At 51.0% G+C, this 24,764-nt stretch overlaps 1 protein-coding gene and 1 non-coding gene across 2 annotated transcripts in view; both read left to right on the top strand.

Moving 5' to 3' along the window:
- The first annotated feature begins 1,711 nt into the window (after window positions 1-1,711).
- On the top strand, window positions 1,712-1,784 carry TRNAR-CCU. Its single transcript has one exon. It is a non-coding gene; the product is annotated as a tRNA-Arg (tRNA).
- A 10,806-nt stretch (window positions 1,785-12,590) lies between these two features.
- ITPKB (inositol-trisphosphate 3-kinase B) overlaps window positions 12,591-24,764 on the top strand; it is an 87,650-nt gene continuing 75,476 nt past the window's right edge. Inside the window, exon 1 of the mRNA XM_021679511.2 lies at window positions 12,591-14,619. Within this exon, the coding sequence (XP_021535186.1) occupies window positions 12,712-14,619 (1,908 nt within the window). The 5' untranslated portion in view covers window positions 12,591-12,711. The remainder of the gene's footprint in view (window positions 14,620-24,764) is intronic.

Raw genomic sequence — 24,764 nt, forward strand, 5'->3', positions numbered from 1 at the left:
TAAACTCCGATCTCACAGCCCCCTGAGAAGAAGACCCCTACCTGGTTTTTCCCGGGTGATTCTGAGATGGTGTAAATAAGATCTGTCTCCTTCCGTAGAGACAGACCCTGCAGGTGTTCACGCCCCTGTGTGATCGCCTCCCCTTGAGTGTGGGTGGGACCTGGGACTTGCTTCTCAGCCGGAGGAGCAGAGCAGGTGGGCCGTCACTCCTGGGACTGTGTTAGCAGACGGTCTCCAATGTGTTCTCAGCTCCCACGCTTTGCTGAGGCAAGTGGCCGGGCTAAGGATATCACAAATCTGTGTTGTTTGAAGCCCCCGAGTTTCTGGTGGCTTGTTACAGCGATAAACAATCGGCTGCCAGCAGCTGAGAGGCAGGCGTGTTGTCCCCGGGGCCTTCGAGGTGCCTGCCCAGCATGGCTGCCCCGAAGAACAGGTCTCTGACTCCGCCCCTCCAATATGTCCCCCATATTGCCTCAGAGAGATCATTCTGAAATGCTGATTTATTTGTGTCACTCTCCTCTTTAGACTTGTTGGTGGCTCCCTATCATTTTAAATAAAAATCCAAACTATTTAGCCTAGCAATCAAGGAACGTCCCTGTCAAACTGCTATGCCAGGCTCTTCTGGGCACTGCTGCTGACCCCCTCCCACCCTGGGCTCCAGCCACTCCCACCGGCCACCCTCCCAGCTGCCCCTCCTTGGGTCAGAGCCCCTGCACCTGCAGGCGCTCCCGCCCGAAGACGGTCTCTCTTCTTTGCCAGGTGAGTTCCTACTCATCCTTTACAGCCCCCTCTCCTGAAGCCCTCCCACCTCCTCCCAGAGCCCGAGCCCCAAGGTCAGCCCACCACTGAGCTCCCCTGGTGCCTTGCAGGCCGTTACGCCATGCATCACACTGAATTAGAATCATTTTTAAGGTCAGCCCCCTTTCTAGTCTGAGTTCTCTCTGCAGAACTTGATACATGTTCTCCTTCTTCATGTCCTTTTGTTCCCCCTCTTTCTGCCTGGAAAACATGGCTTGAGGAGTAAACGCAGGGCATTACTAACAACACCCAAGGCTGAAGTGAGGCTCTCGTGGGTCAGAGGGCAGCAAAGCTGATTACTGTAGCGGGTGCACAGGGCAAGCTCTGTAGACACGTGAAGCGTGAATGCAGGGAGGTCTGCAGTTGCCCGAGATAGAATCTCGTGTTGCTGCTCTTGTCCCCTCACTGTGAGGGACAGGCCGGGGACCCGAGAGACTTCCTCTTTCTGTTGGAGAGAGCCACCTACTCTGTGTCAGAACATTACAGAGTGACCTTTCCTGAGACTTTGTTCTTAAAGACCCAGCATGTAAACTGTAGTTCCTTCCTGTCCCTAAAATATTAAATGATGGGACAGGCTTGACTCAAAGGCCCTCTCCGGCTCTCCTGGGCTTGCCGACTGTGACCACTCAGACACAAGCCTTGGTATCCAAACCACAGAGAAAACGGCTTCTCAATTTCTTTTCTTTCTTTTTTTTTTTTTTTAAGATTTTTATTTATTTGACAGAGAGAAAGACAGCAAGAGGGAACACAAGCAGGGGGAGTGGGAGTGGGAGAAGCGGGCTTCCCGCCAAGCAGGGAGCCCGATGCGGGGCTCGATCCCAGGACCCTGAGACCATGACCTGAGCCGAAGGCAGACGCTTAACGACCGAGCCACCCAGGTGCCCCATGGCTTCTCAATTTCATGGAAGGGGCCGCCTGGCTGGCTCAGTCAGTAGAGCGTGTGACTCCTGATCTCGGGGTCGTGAGTTCGAGCCCCACATTGGGTGTAGTGATGACTTAAAAATAAAATCTTTTAAAAAAATTTTTTTCTCACCACTTATTTGTCCCAGGTGGGGAGGGGGGCACAGATGTCACACAAACCCGGTTATCCAGAGAAGGAGGCAGGGGAAGGGTATAGATAGTATTCCTGACTCCTTCCCCGTTTAAACTTACAGTGAGAGCAGCCTTAAGTCACAGACAGGCCGATGTGGGCGGGGATCCCTGGAGAAGGGGTGCATGCAGCGAAAACCGTGCAGCCAATATCTGAAACCAACAGCAAATGACTCAGTTTCAATTTAAATGAACTGTTGACACCACATTTCAACATGAGGGTTGGAGTTGGCCAAGTTCACATTTAGATATGAAAAGCAGGAGTACATCTTTTCAATCTATCTCTTATCAGTTCATGGTTGATTCCAGACAGTGAAAAAAATATATACGTATATTAAAAAACCCCACCGGCTCAGATAATGGCTGATCCATGGCTTTTGGAGTCTCCAGGCTTGGGTCAGAGCCAGTCCAATGGCGCAGAAATCTGTTATTTGAGTGGCTGAGAAGTCAGTGTGAAAGGAGAGCACTGTTTCAGGGTCCACATGGGATGGAGGACACCTGTACGTATCTTGCGCTTCACTGCAGGAGTGTTTCCAATCAGCGTGGTTCCCCCCTCCCAGACCGTCTCCCAACACCCAGATTTAGGAGCCTTAGAAAATTGTTCATTTATTCCCCTTGCCTGAGTTACAGACATCAATCATCCAAGAAATATTTATTAGCCTTCTTTACATCGGGCACTGCAGATGCAAATTGGAGTAAGGCTTTATTATTTCCTCCCTCAAAGGGGAGACAAAAGGTAGCAGGTTCCAACAGATTGTGTAGTGAGGAGGGGGTGTTTAGTAAACATTTCAAGAAGGAATGAACGAAGAATATGCTATTATAATGGGGGAAGCCCCAATACTATGGCGTGTGCTCAGAATGACACTAGCTAGGACTGCGAGTGTTACACTAAAGTCTTTCTTCCTGGAGCCTGGGTGGCTCAGTCGGTTAAACGTCGACTCTTGATATCAGGCTGTGATCTCAGGGTCATGAGATTGAGCCCAGAGTCGGGCTCTGCACTCAGTGTGGAGTCGGCTTGAGCTTCTCTCTCTTCCTCTGCCCCTTCCCCCACCTCCACTCACTCACGGGCTCTGTCTCTCTAAAAAAAAAATACATTAATTAAAATAAAATAAAATCTTTCCTCTTCATATCAACCTAGAATCATAACATTTGCCCTTTGCCTTTTGCCCTTGCGGATTCCATCATGGGTTGGTAGTGTCAGGGGGCAGCACGACTCCGTATTCGTTTAAAATAAATAAGGCTGGGGCGCCAGGGGGCTCAGTCGGTGAAGCGTCTGCCTTCAGCTCGGGTCGTGATCCTGGGGTCCTGGGATCGAGCCCCACGTCGGGCTCTCTGCTCGGCGGGGAGCCTGCTTCTCCTTCTCCCTGTTTGTGCTTGCTCTCACTCTCTCTCTCTGTCAAATAAATAAAGTCTTAAAAAAAGATGATTGTCTTTTTAAACATAGTATTTTTTTAAAGACTAAGGAATTACTCATGAATAAATACTGATGTGTAAGGCAAGGCACTAAGTGGCTGAGGGAAGGTGGGGTTGCTCACATAATCTGGGGTAGACCCAGAGCCTGCCAGCTTCCCAGGAATGGGGTCTGGGAGGCCCCCCTGCAAGTCAGGTGGCACTCTGCCTCCCTCGGCCCACAGCTGCTCCAGATGCTGCCGGTTCCCTCGTGGGGACACGACTGTTCCGCACACCCTCGTGCTCACCCAGAGCCCCTTTGCTCATTCTTGGTCCCTCCCTCTCAGCTCTCGCTTTGTGAGGTTGACCTCTGGATCCTTCTGCTGGGCTCTTGGAGCAAGGACTCCACAAGAGGCCCCCTGTTTTCATGCCTGGCCATCAGCCAGCCTGTGGCTAGCTGTCGGTGGGACCCTTGTGCACCGGAGTCTAATCAGTGAGGAGCCCGTAGTGGCCCTTTGATACTGGCATTTCTAACAAGGGAGCGGGGCAGGCAGACTCACTTGGAAGGGCCTGTGGGCCACGAACAGGCGTCTCTTGTGTGGTTTTATGTGTGGCATAAGCCATCTGGATGTCGTAAGACTTCAGAGTTTCTGAAGGTAGAGCAGAGAGAAAATGCTCAGAGGGCCCCCAGATCCCAGAGTCCCCCACTTGGTGATGGGGATCAGAGCAGTTTGGGCACAGGAAGGAAGGTCTCTGGTTGTGGAAGAAGCTCATTGCAGAAGCAAAGTTTTATCGAGTCTCTGCATGCTTGGAGCAGATTCTTAGATCCACTAAGTCTTGGATCTTTTTTGGTACGAGGTGCTAGGGGATTGAGAGCTACTTTTTAAGAAAGCATATCTTCTGGAGTGCTTAACCGTGCATTGCTAATAGATCATCCTAAGAACATTGTGGATTGGGTGTTATAATCCTTGCCATTTTACAGAGCTCCAAACTGAGGCTCAGAGAGTTTCGGTTACTTGCCTCAGGACACACAGCTATGGTATATGGAGGAGCCTGTAAGAACCTCAGATCTAACCGAGCTGCCTTCTCCACCCCTCCTTGGCAGCAGCCCTCAGGAGGGCACAGCCTGTTCCTGATGGGTCTCCCCCTGGACTAGGGGGCAGGGAGGGGCTTTATCACCCCATCCCTAGGGCCCACAGTTCATGCTCAAGAGGCCAGTACATGAAGGAACGGTTGCATAATTGGCTGCATTACCCAGATCAAGGGAAAAGTGAGGGAAAAGTGAAGAAGTTTCCAGAGGGCCAGGGCAGAGGTGAAAGGCGGTATGAAGACCCTTTCTTGTGTGTGGCCTTGGCCACATTCAGCCTGTGCTGGGTGGGAGAAGGTGCAGTAACCTCCCTTAGGGACACAACTCGGCCTCAACTGTGCCTTGGGCTAATGGCCTTTTGGGAACTTTGGAAGTAAGATTTCAAGCAAGGAGTACAGGTAAAGGGAAGACCCCTCCCAGCCTGTTCCCACCAGCCAAGCTCCATGGTGTGAAGGCCTTCCCACTAGCTGGGAAATGGGAGGGGGCCGCTTTCCTGCTGGTGCTGATTGCTCAATTTTGTTTGCTTATTTGTTTTGTTTTGTTTTGTTTTATTTTTTTGCACAGTGATTTGATTGACTGTTTGATTCATCTCTTGTTTTTATTTAATAAACATGTATAGATCGACTCTGTGTGGGGCTAAAACCTAAGGCTGGAGAGATAAATAGACTGAGGCCCTTTCCTTGAAGGGAACAAAGGAGGGGAGGTTGAAGCATCAGATAATTTTACCAAGTTACAGATGATGGGGAGTGGAACGCAGAGTTAGTCCATGAAATTTTATGAGAGTATCACCGAATGAAGGATTTAATATTTTACCCACAGGAGATATTCTGTGTCTAGCACTATGCTTGACACTAGAACGGGGCCCACAACATCCTCACGCAAGGCTACCTATCCACAGCTATGTTTGTTTTGTTTTTGTTTTTTTTTAAGATTTTATTTATTTGACAGAGACACAGCGAGAGAGGGAACACAAGCATGGGGAGTGGGAAAGGGAGAAATAGGCTTCCCGCGGAGCAGGGAGCCCGATGTGGGGCTCGATCCCAGGACCCTGAGATCATGACCTGAGCCGAAGATAGACGCTTAATGACTGAGCCACCCAGGCGCCCCTCACAGCTATGTTTTTTTAAGAACCAGCCTGATCGAGCTTTAATTCATATGCAATCAAGTGCATATATTTAACACTCTATGATTTGCTAGTTTTCACTTGTGAAATCATCCCCACAACCAAGGTGGTGAACGTAACCATCACCTCCAAAATTTCCTTGTGTCCCCTCTGTCTTCCCCATCTCCCGCCCCTCCCATGGCCCTCCATTTTCGGGCAGTCAACAATCTGCTTTCTGTTACTATAGATTTGACGGTGTGTTCTAGAATTTTCTACAGATAGAATTGTACAGTGGGTGCTCTGTTTTGTCTAGCTTCTTTCACTCACATGATCATGTTGAGACTCATCCATGCTCTGTGTCTGTCAATGGTTTATTTCTTTTTGTTGACGAGTAGGATTCCCTGCATAGGTGTACCACAATCTGTTCATCCATTCACATGTTGATGGACATTTGGGCTGTTCCTCATTTTTTGGCCCATCCGAATAAAGCTGCTTGTGTACAAACCTTTATATGGGCATATGCTTTCTTTCTTTTTTTTTAAGATTTTATTTTTAAGTAATTGCTACACCTAGTGTGGGGCTCAGACTTATAACCCCAACATGGAGAGTTGCACACTCTACTGACAGAGCCAGCCAGGCGCCCCTGGACATATGGTTTCATTTCTTTAGAGTAAATACCAAGGAGTGGAATGGTGTATGTTTAGCTTTTTTTTTTAAAGATTTTATTTGTTCAGAGAGAAAGAGTACGCGCGTGCGCATGCAAGTGGGGCGAGGGGCAGAGGGAGAGAGAGAGAATCTCAAGCTGACTCCTCGATGAGCACGGAGTCCGATGCCGGACTCAATCCCACGACCTGGAGATCATGACCTGAGCTGAAAATCAAGAGTCGGATGCTCAACCGACTGGGCCACCCAGGTGCCCTGGTATGTCTAGCATTTTAAGAAACTGTCCAACTGTATTCCAAAGTGGTGATGTCATTGATATTCCCACTAGCAGCGTATGAAAACTCACTTCTTCTACAGGCGCGTAAGGGTGTTTAGTTGTGGTTTAAATCACATTTCCCTGTTGACTACTGATGTTGAGTATCTTTTCAATGCGTATTTGCCACTTCCATACATCCTTGGATGATATGTCAGCCCAAATTTCTGCCCATTTTTTACATTCTCTGATTATTGAGTTTTAAGAGTTCTTTATATGTTCTAGATACTACGCCTTTAATCAAATATTCACTTTGCAGGGCATCTGGGTGGCTCAGTCGGTTGAGCAGCCAATTCTTGATTTTCAGCTCAGGTCATGATCTCAGGGTCCTGGGCTGGAGCCCCTCAGCAGGGAGTCTGCTTGGGGATTCTCTCTCCTTCTGCCCCTTTCCCTGCTTGTTCTCTCTCTCAAATAAATAAATAAATCTTCAAATATACACTTTGCATATATTGTCTGCCAGTCTGTAGCTTATCTTTTCATTTGTTTCAGAAGAGCATCTAATTTTAATGTAGTCCAATCTGTCAACTTTTTTTTTGTTGTTTTTTTTGAGGATCATACTCTGGTGTTGTATCTAGGAAATACTTGTTCAACTGAAGTTCCCAAAGATTTTCTCTTATGTTTCCTTATAAAAGTTTTATGGTTTTAGGTTTTACACTTAGACCTATGAGTTATTTTGAGTTAATTTCTGTACATGGTACAATGTATGGATTGAATTTCATATGGATATCCATATCCAGTTGTTACATCATTATTTGTCAAAAGATTCATCACAGACCTGTACCTCTGAAACAAATAATACATTGTATGTTAAAAAAAAAAAAGAAAAGAAAATAGTAGGAAGGGAAAAATGAAGGAGGGGAAATCAGAGGGGGAGATGAACCATGAGAGACTATGGGCTCTGAGAAACAAACTGAGGGTTCTAGAGGGGAGGGGGATGGAGGGATGGGTTAGCCTGGTGATGGGTAGTAAAGAGGGCACGTATTGAATGGAGCACTGGGTGTTGTACGCAAACAATGAATCATGGAACACTACATCAAAAACTAATGATGTAATGTATGGTGATTAATATAACATAATAAAATAAAGTTTTACAAAAAAGAAAATAATGAAATCATAATTAAAAAAAAAAGATTCCTTTCTCCACTTTTGTGCACCTGTATCAAAAATCAATCTTCTCTATACATACCTGTCTATTTCTGGACTGTGTGTTCTGTCACATTTATCAATTTTTCTAACTTAATGCCAATACTGTGCTGTTTTGGTGATTACAGCTTTATAATAAGTCCTGAAATCAAAGAGTCCTTCCACTTTGGTCTTTTTCAAAGCTGTTCTGGTGAATCTGGATCCTTTGTATTTCCCTCTGAAGCTTACAATCAGCTTGTCAGTTTCTAAAACAAAACAAAACAAAAAAACCAGATGATATTGATCAGGATTGCACTGAACCTGTAGATTAATTTGGGGAGAACTGACACAGTAACAATCCGGAGTCTTCTGGTGCATGCAGGAGGGATATCTTTCTGTTAGAATTTCATCAGTAGTGTTCTGTAGATTTCATTCTACTGTCTTATACCCTTTCTGTCATGGTGATTCTTATGTATTTCATAGTTCCTCATGCCATTATAAATATTATTCTTTTAAATTTGGGTTTCTGATTGTTCATGGCTGATCTATAGACACACAATTGATTTTGAAGTATTGATCTTGTATCCCGCATCCTGGCTGTTATGGGCTGAATTACGTGCCCTCAAAATTTACATGTTGACCTTCTAATTCCTAGTACCTCAGAATGTCACTATATTTGGAAATAGGGTCTTTAAAGAGGTAATTTAGCTAAAATTGGGTGGGCCCTAATCCAATATGACTGATGTCCTCATCAGAAGGGGAGAGTGGGACACGGACACACACAGGGCAGACCGTGTGGGGACATGGGGAGAAGATGGACAAGGAGGGAGGCCTCAGAAGAAGCCAGGCCTGCCACCACCCTGAGCTCAGACTTCTTGCCTCCAGAACTGTGAGCAAATAGGTTTCTTTGTTTATGCCACTGGGGCCCTGATACTTTGTTACCACAGCCCTAGCAAATTAATACACATGCTAACCTCACTTAGAGCTTTGTTGTGGGCTCCATTGGATTTTCTGCATAGACAATCATATCAACTGTAAAGAGCTTTGCTTCTTTCTTTCCAATCTGGAAGCCTTTTATTTCTGTTTCTCATCTAACTGCCCTGACCAGGACTCCCAGTACCACATTGAATAGGAGTGGCAAGAGCAGATACCCTTACCTGCTCCTCATCCTATGGGGCCAGTGTTCAGCCCTTCACCACTAAGTATGATGTTAACTGTAGGTTTTTTCATAGATACCCTTTGTCGAATTGAGGAAATTCCCTTTCTGGTTCTTAGTTTCATAGCTATGATTTTTAAAATTCCATTTCAAAAGTGGGAAGATGGAAACCCCAAATAGCTGGTCAAACTTTCCCTACCGTTTCCTACGGTTGTAGATATCTAGTGTACAATATGGAGAAATTGTCACAAGCACGGATGCTAGATCCATACTGCACAGGTGTGCCTTACTTTCTTCTTCTGTAAAATGGGGATAATCATAGTATCTAGCTCATAGGGTTGTTCTGAAGATTATAGTGTGAACAGTGCCTGACTACTAAGAAGTGCTATGTAATTTTTTTTCTCCCCTATGTTCATTTAAAATCATGGAAGACAACCAGATTCTGCTTTAGGAGGCAAGCCAACCATGCTGACTTCCAGATATGGGTTTTGCTCCATCTTTTCCCCAAGACATCATGCTCTTGGTAGTGCAGTTAGAATTTTAGACTGGAACAATTGTCATCTGCCTCTACCTCCGGCCCAAAGCAGGAATTCCTTCTGCAGGCCGCCCCTGACCAGCTGCTGGCTCCCTTCTGAGCAAAAATTCTTTAGGCTAATTGCACGTCCCGGAATCCCGAATTTCTCAGTTCTGGGAAAGTCTAGCCGTGAGGTGACAGTGAGATTTCCCAGGGACTGGGAAGCCAAATTTCCATGCTCATTGTATGCATTACTAGGTTCTCCAGTCGCTTCCACCATGACACCTGACAGAATGGGTCTCCTGGGAACTGGCAGCTCCTCTTTCTTGCCACTGGGGAACCGAACTAGGGTCAAGGGTAGGCCTGGCATCTCTGCTTTAGCAACTGCCCAGATCCTGAGTCAACACCTGAATAAAGTCTAGGCTCCTTTTATTTAGCCCCATTGTGGGTGGCAAAGTAACTAGGCTCAATCCTTTCATGGCATATTTGGAAAAAAATTTGAAAGGACTCAAAGTCTGATTCCCAGAAATTCTTAGCTAAAAGAGCTCTTGGTTTCAGATTTGACACCAGTCTTTCCCTGATAGAGCAGCAGGCTGTTTTGCTCACTGGAACAGTATTGTTCCATAAACAAGCAAGAGATGCATCTGCTACAAAGTCAAAATTTCCATCTAAATTTTAGCTTATAGAAATATAAGGACTGATTCAGGCTCTAGATTTTTAAATCTCCTGAGCCTGGCAGCTGTGTTTTCACTCTTTTTACTAAACGCTGCAGTTTAGGATTTACGGAATTATGAAAAACACACTGGTGGCACCAGAGCTCAAATGGGGTAGGCTCCCCTGCCCCAAGTATTGACTGATGCACCTACACCCCCCTTTTTTTTGCTGATGGTGGGGGGAAAAGGCTCTCGAAAATGATCCAGCTACAACAGACTGAGCAAAGGGTCTCAGGCTTTCTTAGTTTGAGGATCCTTTTTCTTAAAATAACTGAGCATTAAGTGCAAAACTATGCCAATGTCACATTTGCTGTGCCCATTTAGTAACAGATAAGCGTGCAAGGTCCGGACATGTTTATACAACTAGCAATTGCTCTGCAAAACCATCAACAGCTCACAGCCCAACAATCTTCCAAAATACTATGCGATGCATTTAAAATCTACAACTTTGCAAGGAGGCACCCACAAAATACCCCCTTTGAATTTGCATATTTGTGTACGAGAACACACACCACACCGTTGATATAGGATTTGAGCTAGTCTTAAATGCTAAAAAGGTCCCCACAATTTGCTTTGCTTAAATGCACGCTCAAAACTTTATTAAAAACATTTTTCAAAAATAAGCAAGACATCAGCAAGGCTCGGTGGAGGGGTGGAAAATGGATCGTATATCTTTAACCCGCAGAAGCTAAAAGGCTTTTTTTGTTGTTGTTGTTAGCTAACAATGGAAACTTTTTTTTTTTAAGTGTTTCCCTCCCTCGGTCTTGCCAAGCAATAGAAAAAAAAGAAGAAAAGAAAAACTTGTTCCGCTGAGTTCAACCCCAGACGGGCTCACAACTTCCTTCCTGCTTTCCTCCCCCAAGCCCCCGCCTTTCTCCCTCCTCCCGCCTCCCTCCTACCCACCCCACCCCCCCCCCTTTTTTTTTTTTTTTTTAATCGCACATTGAACAAACACTGAAGTAGCCGGAGCAGACGCTGACAGGAGTAGTGTCTGCACGGCCCAGAAGGGCGTGCGGGGCCGGTCCGGCGGAGCCTCCGCGCGATCGCCGGCCCCAGCCCGGGAGCTCTCCCCCAGCGTTCGCGCTCCCTTTTTTTTTGTCTTCCATACCTCGCTCGGGAGGTCGATCCTGAGCTTTTTCACTTTTCAAGCCATCTTGTTCCTACGAGGTCTGCGTCCCTGGGCCGTACAGTCTGCACGGGCCCGGGCAGCTGAGAAATAGCAGGTAAGTTTGGCGGCTTTTTCACGGCTCTCGCCTCCGAGCCCTCTCTCCCCTCCCCTGCCCCAGAGCCAACCTGGGCGTTCCGGGTTCTGGAGAGGCGCAGAGGTGGGCGGCGGGGACGCGGACGGGGTGTGAGCCGGGAGAGCGGCGGGAGCCGGGGCGCGGGGAGGGGAAGAGGGACGGGTTCGGGGTGTCCCTCCGGCTCGCCTTCCGGGCCGCCTTCCCCGCGCGCTCCGGGCGCCCACGGCTCGGGCGGCCGGGCTGCTGGGCTGGCGCCGGGTGAGGCTGCCCAGGATGCGGACGAGCCCGGCCCTCGGCCGCGCCTCCCGGCGTTCGGAACGCGGGCCCGGGCGGGGTGCGGAACCGGGCTGCAGGCGCGCGGGCCCCGGGGTGCCTCCGAGTGGGCGCGGGTCCCGGTGCCGCAAAGGCAGCCGCGTCCTCGGGTACAGGGCGTGCGGAGGGCTGACTCCCCGTGCGCGCGCGTACACACACACACACACACACACACACACACACACACACACACGCCTCCGCGGGGGGCGACGACAGGGAGCGGCGAATATTGGTTCCGGTACAGGGGACGTGCAGCGCCTCGGCCCCGGGCGCGCGCAGGCGCGCACACACTTACAAAACACACTTGTTTGGGGACAGGCGACAAGGCCAGTGCTGAAAAATGCCTCGGCTGCGGCCCCGCCGCGCGCCCGGGGCTCCGTAGTCCGAGGGTCCCAGCCCCGAGCCCGGGGTCGGCGAGGTAAAGGCCGGCGCGCCGGCGTCCTCCCGCTGCCCGGCGCAGGTAGCGGCTGGGTAGGCAGGTCTCGCTCAGGTTCCCTCCGAGTGGGTCCCTGAGGCCAGAGAGGGTGGTGGCGGCAGAAGCCGCGGCCCAGGGGCGGGCTTCCCTCCCTCCGGCTTAAAGCAGGGTTTGCTCGGCCCGAGGAGACCCGCAGACGGTGGATGGGGTGTCCGCACCCTCGGAGTGATCCGAACCAGCCGCGCCCGCACGCAGCACACTTAGGAACCAAGTAGCCCTACGGGAGCCCCTGCCAGCCCGCGTGGCTCTGGGGAGGAATCTTAGAATTGGACTTTGCAGGGACCTCCAAGCGCACATCACACCCTGGGGTGAGGGGTGGGAGCGCACTCGGGAAGCTCACACCGGCAGCCGGGCTCTGTCCGCGCCAAGCCGCGCCCTCCCGGTGGCGGAGACGTCCAATGGCACCGGACCTCCAACAGACGGGGCTTCCGCGGGACGGCCGCCCCCGCCCCCCCGTCCGGTGTCCCCTCCCCATCGCCCCCCTCCCCCGCCCTCCGGGGTCCTGACTTTCCTCCTTGTGTCTCCACAGCGGCGCTGTCGTTTATGGAGCTTTGGGCGGGGGCTGAGCCCTCGGTGTTGCCCCCCCACCCGCAGCCCAGGCCATGCCACCGCCTCGGCGCGCTCAGGCGCGGCCGCCGGGCCTCCGGGGCTGAGCCGGGAGCCGCGCGAGGAGGAGGCGCCGGCGGCGGAGCCCGCTCGGGAGCCGCGGCGGCGGGCAGCGCGGCGGACCCAGTACTATGGCTGTGTATTGCTATGCACTCAACAGCCTGGTGATTATGAATAGCGCCGAGCAGGTGAAGAGCGGAGGCCCCCGGCCCAGCAGCAGCGAGACGCCCCCGCCGCCGGGCAGGGCCGTGCTGAGCCCCGGCAGCGTTTTCAGCCCCGGGAGAGGCGCCTCTTTCTTCTTCCCACCCGCCGAGTCGTTGTCGCCCGAGGAGCCCGGGAGCCCCGGGGGCTGGCGGAGCGGCCGGCGCAGGTTGAGCGGCGGCAGCTGCAGCAGCGTGGGCAGCCCGAGTTGGCCGGGCCGCCCGCGAGGGGACGGGCAGCAGGTGGTGACCGCCGGTTCCCTCTCCCCTCCGGGGCCGGAGGAGGCCCAGAGGAAGCTGCGAATCCTGCAGCGCGAGTTGCAGAATGTGCAGGTGAACCAGAAAGTGGGCATGTTCGAGGCGCACATCCAGGCGCAGAGCTCCGCCGTCCAAGCGCCCCGCAGCCCGCGTCTGGGCAGGGCTCGCTCGCCCTCCGCCTGCCCCCTCCGCAGCAGCAGTCAGCCCCCAGGGAGGGCCCTGGCTCAGAGCGAGGAACGGAGGACAAAGTCGTGGGGGGAGCAATGTCCAGAGACTGCAGAGGCCGGCTTCTCGGCCGGGAGAGGAAGAGCGCCGGGCCTGTGCCTCTCCGAGGGCGACGAGGGGGTGGCACATTTCCCCCACCCTGACGCCCCGTCAGGACCAGGGGTTCAGGGTGCAGCGGTTTCTGCAAGAATGGAGAAGGGGACCCCGGCCAGACCCCACTGTGGCTCATCTAGAGCTATGGAAATTGACAAGAGAGTCTCTCCGCCTTCGGGGACGCGCAGCTGCCAAGCTCCCCCGTCGGGGCTGGTCGGCGTGAACTTAGGGATGGCCACAGAGGAGACAGCGAGAGCCACATCCAGTGGGCCACACCATCCACACGACGCTGGCCTCATTGAGCGGCCTGAGAGGGCCCGCGAGCTCGGGGGTGTGCACCCCGGGGAATCCCTGGTGCAGAGTCAGGGGCAGTCTCTGGGCAGCCAGACAAGCCCAGCCCCAGAGAGGGGCGGGCCCGGCAGCGGAGAGCCCCCTGGGAAGGTGGGGAAAGGAGATCCGCCCGGTGGCGCGCAGGGGCCTGGGGCGCCTAAAGCCGGAAGGCCAGAGGACAGGACTGTGAACGCGCAAAGCTTGGAGCTTTCTGAGGCCCCGAGCCGGGTCAGGCCACCCCCAGACCTGGGCTCTATAGGCCCCGAGGTGACCCAGGGTGGGGCCCCAGTGATCAGGGAGCCTCCACAGCACTCTAGGGGAGTGGATGAAGGGTCTCCAACGGCGTGGGGCTTGCTTGGGGGCAACCGCTCTGCACAGCCAGAGATCCAGGAGGTGGACGCAGGAATTTCCTCTGGCCGAATGCTGGAGGCTTTGCCCTCCTGGGAAGCCGTGAAAGATCTGAAAGAACCTCCGTGCCTTCCTGGGGACAAGCTGGGGGTGCAGCCTGGGAGCTCCGGGGCTTGGCTGGGCCCCATGGAGGCAGCCCAGCTGGCTTGGACGTGTGGCACAGGGGTGCAGTCGGAGGGTGCTTGGGGAAGCCCCCAGCAGGACAGAGCTACCCACCCCAGCCCAGAGCTGCTCTCCCCAGACGGGAAGGACAAGCCTTCCCCGAGAGAGGCCTGCAGCCCCAGCAATATACCCGCCGTCATCATCACAGACATGGGTGCCCAGGAGGACGGGACCTTGGAGGAGGTACAGGGAAGCCCCCAGGGTAGCCTGCCCTTGAGGAAACTGTCATCTTCATCTGCCTCCTCCACGGGCTTCTCCTCCTCCTACGAAGACTCAGAGGAGGACATCTCCAGTGACCCTGAGCGCTGCCTGGACCCCAACTCCGCCTTCCTGCATACCCTGGACCAGCAGAAGCCCAGAGTGGTAAGTCACGTTCTGACATTTTCCTTCGACTCCTTTGCACGCCCCTGTTGTTCTTACTTTGTACTGAGTCATGAAGACTCCGATCAGGGCCCTGGGGCGGTCACAACTTACGATCGTCTCCAGGTGTGTGTGCTGGGGAGGTGGCTGGGCACATTGTAGTGGGGACAGTAAATCCAGTCACTTCGCTTGCCACTCCCATGAACATCTTAAAAAACGATATTTAAGGTACCTTTCTGGCAGGTCACGGCTCCCTTCTCGGGGAGACAATATTCCTGAGTGTCACCAGAAACTCCCTGATGAATCCCAGAAGATAATGAACAGAGCTGCTGAGTATAGCTTTTGTCTGAGCAGGCGAAACACTTAATTCTGTGATACCTTCAGGCAAGAAAGACTGACAAGGTCATGAAATTATCTCGGCTTCTACTCATAGGCTGGGAAAATGAGCCGTGTGATTCTATGTCGGGGCTCCGAAACCTGGGGCTGTGCTTGGGCCAGTGTTGTGGGTGAAGAACCACCTGGCCTCAGGTGGTTGTCAGGACAGCGCAGTATTTGTGGGATCCGTGTAACTTAGATACAGTTTGATGTAGGAATTAAAATAAAAACCATGCTTTGAGGTACACAGACAATTTTTTAAAATAGCAGAATGTTATATTCGATTATATTGCCTGAGCTAGGCACTGGGTGATATCTCTAGGATAGAAAGTTCCTAATGCATATGCTTGCTGGCTGGTGTAGGTACATTTCAGGTATGTTTTCAGTACATTTGTTTTAAGATTATTTATTTATTTGAGAGAGCGAGCGCAAGCAGGGGGGAGGAGCAGAGGGAGAGGGAGAAACAGACTCCCTGTTGATCAGGGAGCACCATGTGGGGCTCGATCCCAGGACCCCGCGATCAGGACCTGAGCTTCACCTCCTGAGCCCCCCAGGGGCCCCTCAAGCGCCATTGTTTTGATTCACCCTACTAACATCTTTTTCTAGCCATGGGTATTTATTTCTGTTACATAGTTAATCTCAGTCCCAGGCTGTTTTAACTCTTAGGAGGATCAGAGTGTCTTAACGGAAGATGTTAAGAGTTGAAGCTAACACTTCTGAAAAGGTCTGGACTTTCTCTTACTTTTCCGGGGTATAGGGGAATTTCCTAGTTCAGCGTGCAAGGGGAGGGGTTCTGGTGCTATGCTGGGGGAAGGTCTGGGTTTTATTGTAGTAGGGAGCCTTCTGACTGCATCTTGAGTATCAAATACTATTCATCCTATGGCAATAACTCCAACCACAGCTGCTAAGAACTTTGTATTTCTACTTTGCATCCTTCTCGAAGGTATTTTGGACCTCAAACCCCTTCCCTCTTGGACTTCCACTTAAGTAATCACAGTCTGAATTTTTGAAGACCAGGCATTCCTTTTCACGAGACTCTGCTTTCTCTGATGATGGGGAGGCAAGTGTGTATGCAAAATTTGGCCCCAATTAGCCTGGCGTTTCGTGGCAGGACAGGGCTGTGGGCACAGGCACACCGGCTTGGTGGGGAGGAACGATGCACCTGGGAAGGGATGGACGTCTTTCTCAATGTAGGCGCTCACGTTTCTCTGACTTCGCGCCCACAATTACAGGCCTGGTGGAGAGGGTGGTCCTCCATTCCACTCTTCCCGTTCGCTTTCAAAACTCTGACCCGTCGCTGGCACAGCCAGGTCGCTTTAACTTGTTCTCCAGTTTTCCATTCGGCCTGTCTAGTGGCGGATTAGCAGCTCCTGTTGGCTGTCTCTCAAAACAGCTTCTGTGTCCCTTTGAGAAGGGCTGTTGTCTGGAAGTCAGCTGAAGGGGAGATCAATAAGGAAAGGTGCTAATTTTTTTTTTCATTTGCCAGAGGGATGCCAACTGAGAGGCCAGATGGTTGAGTGGTGTGCTGTGAGCTAACAGGTCCACAGGTAGAAATGAGGCCTGCCCTGCGCCTGGGGGGCTTAGTCCGTGAAGCCTCCGGCTCTTGGATCTCAGCTCAGGTCCTGATCTCAGGGTCCTGAGTTCAAGCCCCATGTTTAAAAATAAATGAGAATAAACAAGAAATGAGGCCTGCCTGTTGTCCACCCTCCCTCCCACCTCTACACAGGTTTTCAGACACCCACAGAGGAGAGCCAGGGAAAAATCCCCTGCCAGCTTGGCTCTGTCACGTGAGGCCTAGGGGGGCCTGTGTGGGGGGAAGGGTGGGTAACCAACTGGAAATGATGGGATCCTAGGGACTTTTCAGCTGTTGGTTGAGTGCTTGCATGATAAGCTAAATTTTCTTTTTCTTGTACAGATTGTTATGGTGGAGCCCTATCTGTGACACCAAACATCTGCTCATTGGGTCAAAAATCCCTTGATTACCTGATACTGATATTTTGTCTACGGAAGGCCAGACATCTTGATTGACCCGGCCTTTTGGTTGCGCTCCTCAGTGCTTTGTAGATAAGCCTGCTGCTTCTGTCTGTGGGGCTGCACTTTGCTGCGGGTGCATACGTCCACAGCCGTTCACGCTCACGTGTGCTCACTCTCTCACACACCCTCACGTGCTCACACACACGCCCACAGCCATTCATGCTCACATGTGCTCACACTCACACACCCTCACAGGTGCTCACACACACGCCTGCTCCTGTTCACGCTCACATGTGCTCATCTTCACATCCTCACACGTGCTCACACACACGCCCACAGCCGTTCACGCTCACGTGTGCTCACACTCATACACACCCTCACAGTGCTCACACACGCCCACTCCTGTTCACGCTCACACATGCTCACACTCACCCACCCTCACAGTGCTCACACGCCCACTTCTCTTCACGCTCACACGTGCTCACACTCACACCCTCACACGTGCTCACACTCACACCCTCACACGTGCTCACACACACCCGCACCCGTTCATGCTCACAAGTGCTCACACACATGCCCACAGCCGTTCACGCTCACGTGTGCTCACACCCACACACACCCTCACACGTGCTCACACACACCCACAGCTGTTCACGCTCACGTGTGCTCACACACACCCTCACACATGTTCACACACACGCCCACTCCTGTTCACGCTCACATATGCTCACACTCACCCTCACACGTGCTCACACGCCCACAGCCATTCACGCTCACATGTGCTCACACTCACACACACCTTCACACGTGCTCTCACACACATGCCCGCTCCTGTTCACGCTCACATGTGCTCACACTCACACCCTCACACGTGCTCACACACACCCCCACCCATTCATGCTCACACGTGCTCATACTCTCACACATCCTCACACGTGCTCACACACACGTTCACTCACCCGTTCACACTCACGTGTTCACACACCCTCACCCATTCATGCTCACACTCATACACCCTCACCTGTTCACATTCACATGTGCTCACACCCACATACACACTCACACTCACACATGTTGGCACTCACATGCTCACGTTCGCCCTTGGCCTCACATGTTCACGCTCACACGTATGTGCTCACAAGCCTTACATGCTCAGGCACACACACACGCTCACACGCTCATACACCCTCATATTCATGCTCATACACGATCACACTCACATTCATTCACCCTTATGTGTTCACACTCACAATGCACTCAGGTGCTCACACTCATACACACTCACCGTCACACATGCTTGCACACCCACTCACACCCACAGGTTTGAAATTGCATGTTCAGCCTCTCGGTCTTGCAACCAATCGCTGGCCCTCAGCCCCACACTGAGAATTTTTTTTTTTTTTGCTGCCCTGCCTTTCCCCAGAGAAGAGGCCTTTTATGCCTTGTGCAGTTTGTTCTTTCCTTCTGTGGAGGAGTGACTGTGGGTGATGCTGTGTGGGCGGAGGCGACAGCCCAGGGAAGCCTGAAGCTGGCTGCTTTGTTCGCTCTCCTGCTGTTGGGTCCCCCTGCTGCTCATCGCTGGTGGAAGCCCCACGGCCCGTGTACCAGAATCTAGAAGCCCTCCCTGTGGTTAAAAATAAAGTGAAAAGCAAGTTGTTCGGGAATGCACTCTGAAAATCACTTAGCCATTTAGATGATGCAAATTAGCCGTGGCCCTTTTACTGGAAGGGAATGTGGTCGGAAGGCTGGTGTCCCCCCTTGTTTCCATGGGCAGGAGCTGTGCAGACAGCCTCAGATGCATGCACCGTGCCTCCGGCTTTCTGCTCCTGATGAGCCCGACCCACAGGCCTGTCCCTGAAGTCGAGTACTCCAAGGCTTCGCACCTGTCTGTTTATAAAGGCTCAGATGCGAGACATTGGCTCAGAAGCAATTGTATTGCATGCCTTATGTCTGGGGCTTAAATTCAGGCACCTTCACACTTACTGTTCTCTGTGGTCTGAACAGAAGCGAACTGCACTTGAGCAAGGATGGTGCTCTTGCTTGTTGTTCTTTAAGACAACTAAAAATCCCAACAGTACGTCTTGTCTTCCCTCTATCATTCCGTTACGAGTATGTGGGCCACGGAAACACCAGGCTTAAAGGGTATGTTAAAATATGCACGCATCTTACTTTAGAAAGTAGATTTTATTGATTTATTCCAAAATTGTGTTATCAATTATATGTACAGAAAATAAGGCAAAACACTGGCCTGGTTACCTGGGGAATCCGTAAAGAAGTATCCTAAAAATTCTTGCCTTCTTGGTACTTAATATTTTATAAGGGCCCTTGGAATTTTGTTTCCTTTGCTTTTTAAAAAAATTTGACTAGTTCTGTGTTTGGGGGGGTGTGTGTGTGTGAAAAAGTAACTCACACATGTAGTAAAAAATTCAGACAGTTTAAAATGGTTTTACATGGGGGCCTGGCTGGCTCAGTTGGTGGAGCATGTGACTCTTGATCTCAGGCTCATGAATTCGAGCCAGACGCTGGGTGTGGGGCCTACTTAAAAAGAATATTAAAAAAAAGTTAAAATGGTTTTATGTGGTTTTGAAAAGTGTAACACTTATTTTGGGTAAACCAAATTAAAATGTAAAAGCCTTAGAGGGGTACTTACCAAAAAATAAGTGTAATGGTGAGAACCTTTAAATAGAACATTCTTTTCTGGATAAGAATATCAAAGGCTCGGATTTGTGGGGTTTGGGGTTCAGGTTGTACATGCTGCTTGCTTGAGATGGGGCACACTTCCTTTCTCTCGGGTCTGTGGGGAGGATCTTTCTGACAAGGCCTCGGCACATTTGCGATCTGGGAGGACCCTGGGTCGTCTGTGTGAGGTTCAGGCATTAGTTACTCTGCTCTGTTTAGGGATAAGGAAACCAAGACTCAGAGAGGCAAAGAGACCCAAGGACGACCTATGTGACGCAGTTTCCTCCTTTTAAAATGTGCGCATTTCGTGAAGATGATCTCCGGGAGGTCTGTCTAGTTCTAGCTCTGTGGCTGTATAATTCTAGACTTCTGAAGTAAAACCCAGCCTCTGTGAAGTCCGCCTCAGGGTGTCGGAACATGTGGCCCTCAGACACTGAGGCCCAAACCGGGCACATTTAATTTTGTGCTTTTACTTAAGACCCATTAATCAATCTGCCTCTCTTTGCCGGAAGACCGGTTCTTTGTCATATCGCATTGCAAAAGCGTCATAAATTCTCGGTGTCATACCCGAGATACTCATAAATCGACTGTTATTAGAGGCGGTTGTGATCGGATGCCAGGACACTAACCTGAAAAGTAAAAGATGCATTCCGTTCCCTGTTGTATTTCAATTTGCAAACTCTCCTGCACAGATGATTGCTTTATCAAAGTGGGGGGTATAGAGAAAAGGGGAGATCGATGCAGAGGCATTGCAGAAACACAGCTCAGGATTTACCTGGCCTTCAGGTTTTATAAGAAAAATGTGTTAAACAAACCAGGTGCTGCTTTTAGAGAGACGCATTTCAGGTGTTGGATAAATAATTTTCAGGACTTTTGTTTTTAAGCGTTGAAGTCGCTTTTCTGATTTTGTTGGCACGTACCCATCGCCTGTAGTCACAGATTAGATTAGTTCTGTGTAGTTTATTTATACTCCTGGGGGATCGATAAGATTGTCGAGGCCTATTTTATTTTGGCAGCTTTCAACGTAGTTAGCTAAAGGCAGAATTGTAGAGTATTTAATGGAAAGAGTTTTAGATCTTGGTAGAAAAAACTGTGTAGACTTCCGGTAATCAGCAGATGATTGATTTAGAATTAACTCAGGAACCCCTAGCCCGTGTTGAGGTCACACCTTTGGAGTGGAAGTTTCTCTGGTTTTTTTTGTTTTTTTTTTAAGATTTTTTATTTATTTATCTGAGAGAGAGAATGGGAGACAGAGAGCATGAGAGGGGGGAGTGTCAGAGGGAGGAGCAGACTCCCCGCTGAGCAGGGAGCCCGATGCGGGACTCTATCCCCGGACTCCAGGATCATGACCTGAGCCGAAGGCAGTCGCTTAACCAACTGAGCCACCCAGGCGCCCCGGTTCTCTGGTTTTGACAGAAGATAAGGCTTGGACATTGCAGCTTGTGACGCCGAACCCTCAAACCTGGGACAGAGTGTGTCTTGCAAGGATTTTTTTCCTGACCAGGTACACTTGGCTCCGGGGAAAGACGTATTTTTCGTGAATCGGGGAGCACACTGTTGAGGAAATCAAACCCAACCCAAATGTGAACTCTTTCATACTATGAAAAGCCATGTAGAGCGCCAACTGCTATTTGAACATCTGGATGTCCAGTTCTCCCGAGACCGCAAGCGCCCTCCTAGGACAGGGTACTATTGACTTGGTGAGTCGAGGTCATTGGTGCTATCGACGGTCTTAGCACATGGAGCAGGAGCACCCAGCATTGTAGCTGTCCCTCAGGCCAGTGGGCCCAGTGCAGCTGGCGGTGGAGGCCACTGCAGAGGTCTGGAAGAACCCGCCGTCCCGGTCCCAGGACCCTCCCTCCAGTCACACGTGACTTGCTGTAGTTCTGACACCAACCTTGAGTCCCACTGCGGTCCTCCCAGACCCCTGGTCATGCACTTTTCCAGGAGTGAACTATTATTTTAAAGACAATTCAGGTGGGGGCACCTGGGTGGCTCCGTCAGTTAAGCATCTGCCTTCAGCTCAGGTCATGATCCCGGGATCCTGGGATCAAGTACCACATCGGGCTCCCTGCTTAGCGGAGAGCCTGCTTCCCCCCTCCCTCTGATCCTCCTCCCCACTTGTGCTCTCTCTCGGTCTCAAATAAATAAATAAAATCTATTTTTAAAAAAGACAACTCAGTTCTCCCATGCACGTATATGAATCCCGTTAGGAAGTTGAGCCTCTGTTCTTGGTGTTAAAAAAATAACAAGAACTTCTCTATAGTGTACATAGTTAGCATAATACAAAGCTGGGTCTGGGAGAGGCTCTAAAGCTCATTTCCTCCATTACCCACATTTTACAGATGAGGAACACAAAGCCAGAGAAGGTTCAATACAGTGACAAGACCCACGTTTACAATTCTTTTCACTTAAAAACCTTGCTTAGCGGATAGGCTCCTCACTCCCCCTGGGAGAGCCTCCTTGGCTTTAAACACAGCACATGTTTTCAAAAAAGGTTTGTTAAGGGGAGGGAGGGATGGCTGAGTGAATGAGTGACAGTATGTCTGCTGCGTTATCTACCCATGAAGGAAATGTCTAACCATCTAGAAGGTGGAGAACAAAGAAAGGGGGAAAGGAATGATGAAGGCGAGCTCACTGCTTCCTCCTGCGAACTTGCTGGCGTAGGGGTGAGGGTACTCGACCATTCTAGTCTGCGCCCGGCCTGCGGGCCCCAAGGGAGGCAGAGAGACAGGTGTGACCTCACGGGCCGCTGCGCATCGAATCAAAGTGCCCAGCACCACACCTGGCAGGCGGGAGGGGCTCAGCAGGTGTTAGTCGAGGCAGCTCGGGAGACATTCTGAGCTCTGGTGAGGCAGTGTCTGCCTGGAAAATCTGCCAGGCCCCTTGCAAGAAATCTCTGTAGCAGTCCTTGGATTTTGTTTAGGTTCCACTTGCATCCCAGTACAATCCTGGGAAGCGAGTCCCCCCCAGGCAAAATGGAATGCAATGAATTTCTCAAAGGCCCGGATTCCCAGGCCAGCTGTGAATCCATCCCAGGCAGTGGTGGGACATTGGGAATGAGGCTGCCGCCCCTTCTCTCTCTGGTTCCTAGAGTGGTTTCCCTTTGTTCAGTCTCAGGGATGGGAGTCCATTAGGGCGGAGGTTCCAGGGCACACCCGGCGACTAGCTCAGTCGCAGCGCGTTTGCAGGGGAGACCCTGCCGATGCTGTCACTGGAAGGCGGCACCTGGCAGGCCTTCTCTGATTAGGAGTGACTTGTGATAAGTCACTGCGCAGGCTTTTGACTAACTGGTCGGGCGTGTTTCTCGAGAATTCCATTAAGAATTAGCTGTTAGAAATCGGATCTTTCCCCTCTGTTGAGCTTTACTTGGGCATTTTATTGATTTGATATCCCCTGGTGGAAGGCCATTCGGTAGAAGGTTCCTCTGCAGGCCTCTTGTCAATACTACACATTCTTTATTTCCTGAAATATTTACTTCTCTTTTGCACCCAAGCAGCTAAGTTTTACAAGGAACCAGAAAGGAGCAGCTACAGACAGAAAGCATGCAGAACGAGCCTCTGCAGTTCATTTTTACGTATAATTTAAGGGGGGAAAATGCTGTGACTCCCCACCTCGGAATCGGTCGGAAAACTTCTCACCCGGCCCGGGCTGCTGGTGGTGAATTTTCAACCCAAGAAGAGCCTCCCTCGTGAAGTTCACTGTTATCCTGTTCATCTAGCATTTTACTTTTGTGGTAATAAGGTTCTGGTGGAAAGGGAAGATGAAACGATCAGCGTCTCGAACGGAGGCCTGGAGATTATTTCCGTTGACCTGGTGACTAAGATTAGGGGTGGCCCAATTTAGAGGTGATACGGTGTATTACTGGCGAGGGGCGAGGCCCCACCCGCGGCCCAGCAGATCTCCTCCCACGGGTTCTCCCTTTGCCCGCGTTTGTAAAGTTGGTCTCAGTGCATCAGAACGCAGGGACAGGGGACTTGTGCCTTCGGCACTGGGGGCTCCGAGAGCAGTTTACTTTCTTCACCCCTTTTGAAGGGTCCTCTGCCTTCTGCATGCCCCCCCACCACTTTCATCAGAATGAATAAACTGATGGTCCTGTTTTCCAAGAAGAAGCTGTAATATCTTCTATCCCATCGCACTTACCACTTTCCTACTCTGCAGGGAGGGTCCAGCCGGCTGCAGGGGCAGGGATGGAGGGATTTGGGGGCCGGCCATCCCTCTGCACGATCTTCAGTCTCTCTTGGTAGGCCACCAGCTGCTGGGGCCTGGGCGGTTCCAGGGGGAGGTCACTGCACCCCCCGGGCAGTTTCCAGCAAGTGCTTTTCCAAGTTCACGGACATTCTTTCCAGGCTCAGCTCAATTTGTTTTTTCTTCTCTATGGCAATTGATGACTGAGTCGTCAAGTGTGTGAGTCTGTAGGATCTCCCGTGAAGGGCTTCCTCCAGAGTTGCACGGGAGCTGGCTCTTTGTCTAGTCTTCTGCTGTGCATGGGTGTGGCCTGTTGTGTTGTTTTTTTACAAGTTAGCTCCCCAAGGAGCAGATTTAACAAAATGCACCTCTTCACCATGGGGAGACTGCCCTGGTTGGGGTAGGGAGAGGAACTTGGGAGTATCACTTCTGTAATGCTTAAAATGTTTATCTAACCTGAATCTGCCAGCAGGAAACTGAAAAGGCCCGTGTATGACAATGACATAGACAGTTTGATCTCTTAACAATGTCAAGTGGAAAATCCAACCGCAGCAGCCGGTAGCTTAAGAAATGGCTAGGACGTTTTGATGGGACAGCCAATCCTCACACCCAGGTTGCTGAGCCAAGGGGAGGAAATGTGGCTGCTAAGTGGTGGAGCTGGGGGGTGGGAAGATGCCGTTGGGATTTGAGAAACTATTGGAAAATCCTCACGGATGCAGAAATGGCTAATGTGGCAGACATTTTGAATGCCTTAGAGTTGGTATTGTATTTTAAGATTTTTATGTATTTATTTGAGAGAGAGAGCGCACACATGAGAGGGGGGAGGGGCAGAGGCAGAGGGAGAAGCAGACTCCTCGCTGAGCAGGGAGCCCGACTCAGGACTCGATCCCAGGACCCTGGCCGAAGGCAGACACTTCATCGCCTGAGCCCCC

Source organism: Neomonachus schauinslandi, chromosome 6 (genome assembly GCF_002201575.2).
Source record: "Neomonachus schauinslandi chromosome 6, ASM220157v2, whole genome shotgun sequence".
Lineage (NCBI taxonomy): Eukaryota > Metazoa > Chordata > Mammalia > Carnivora > Phocidae > Neomonachus > Neomonachus schauinslandi.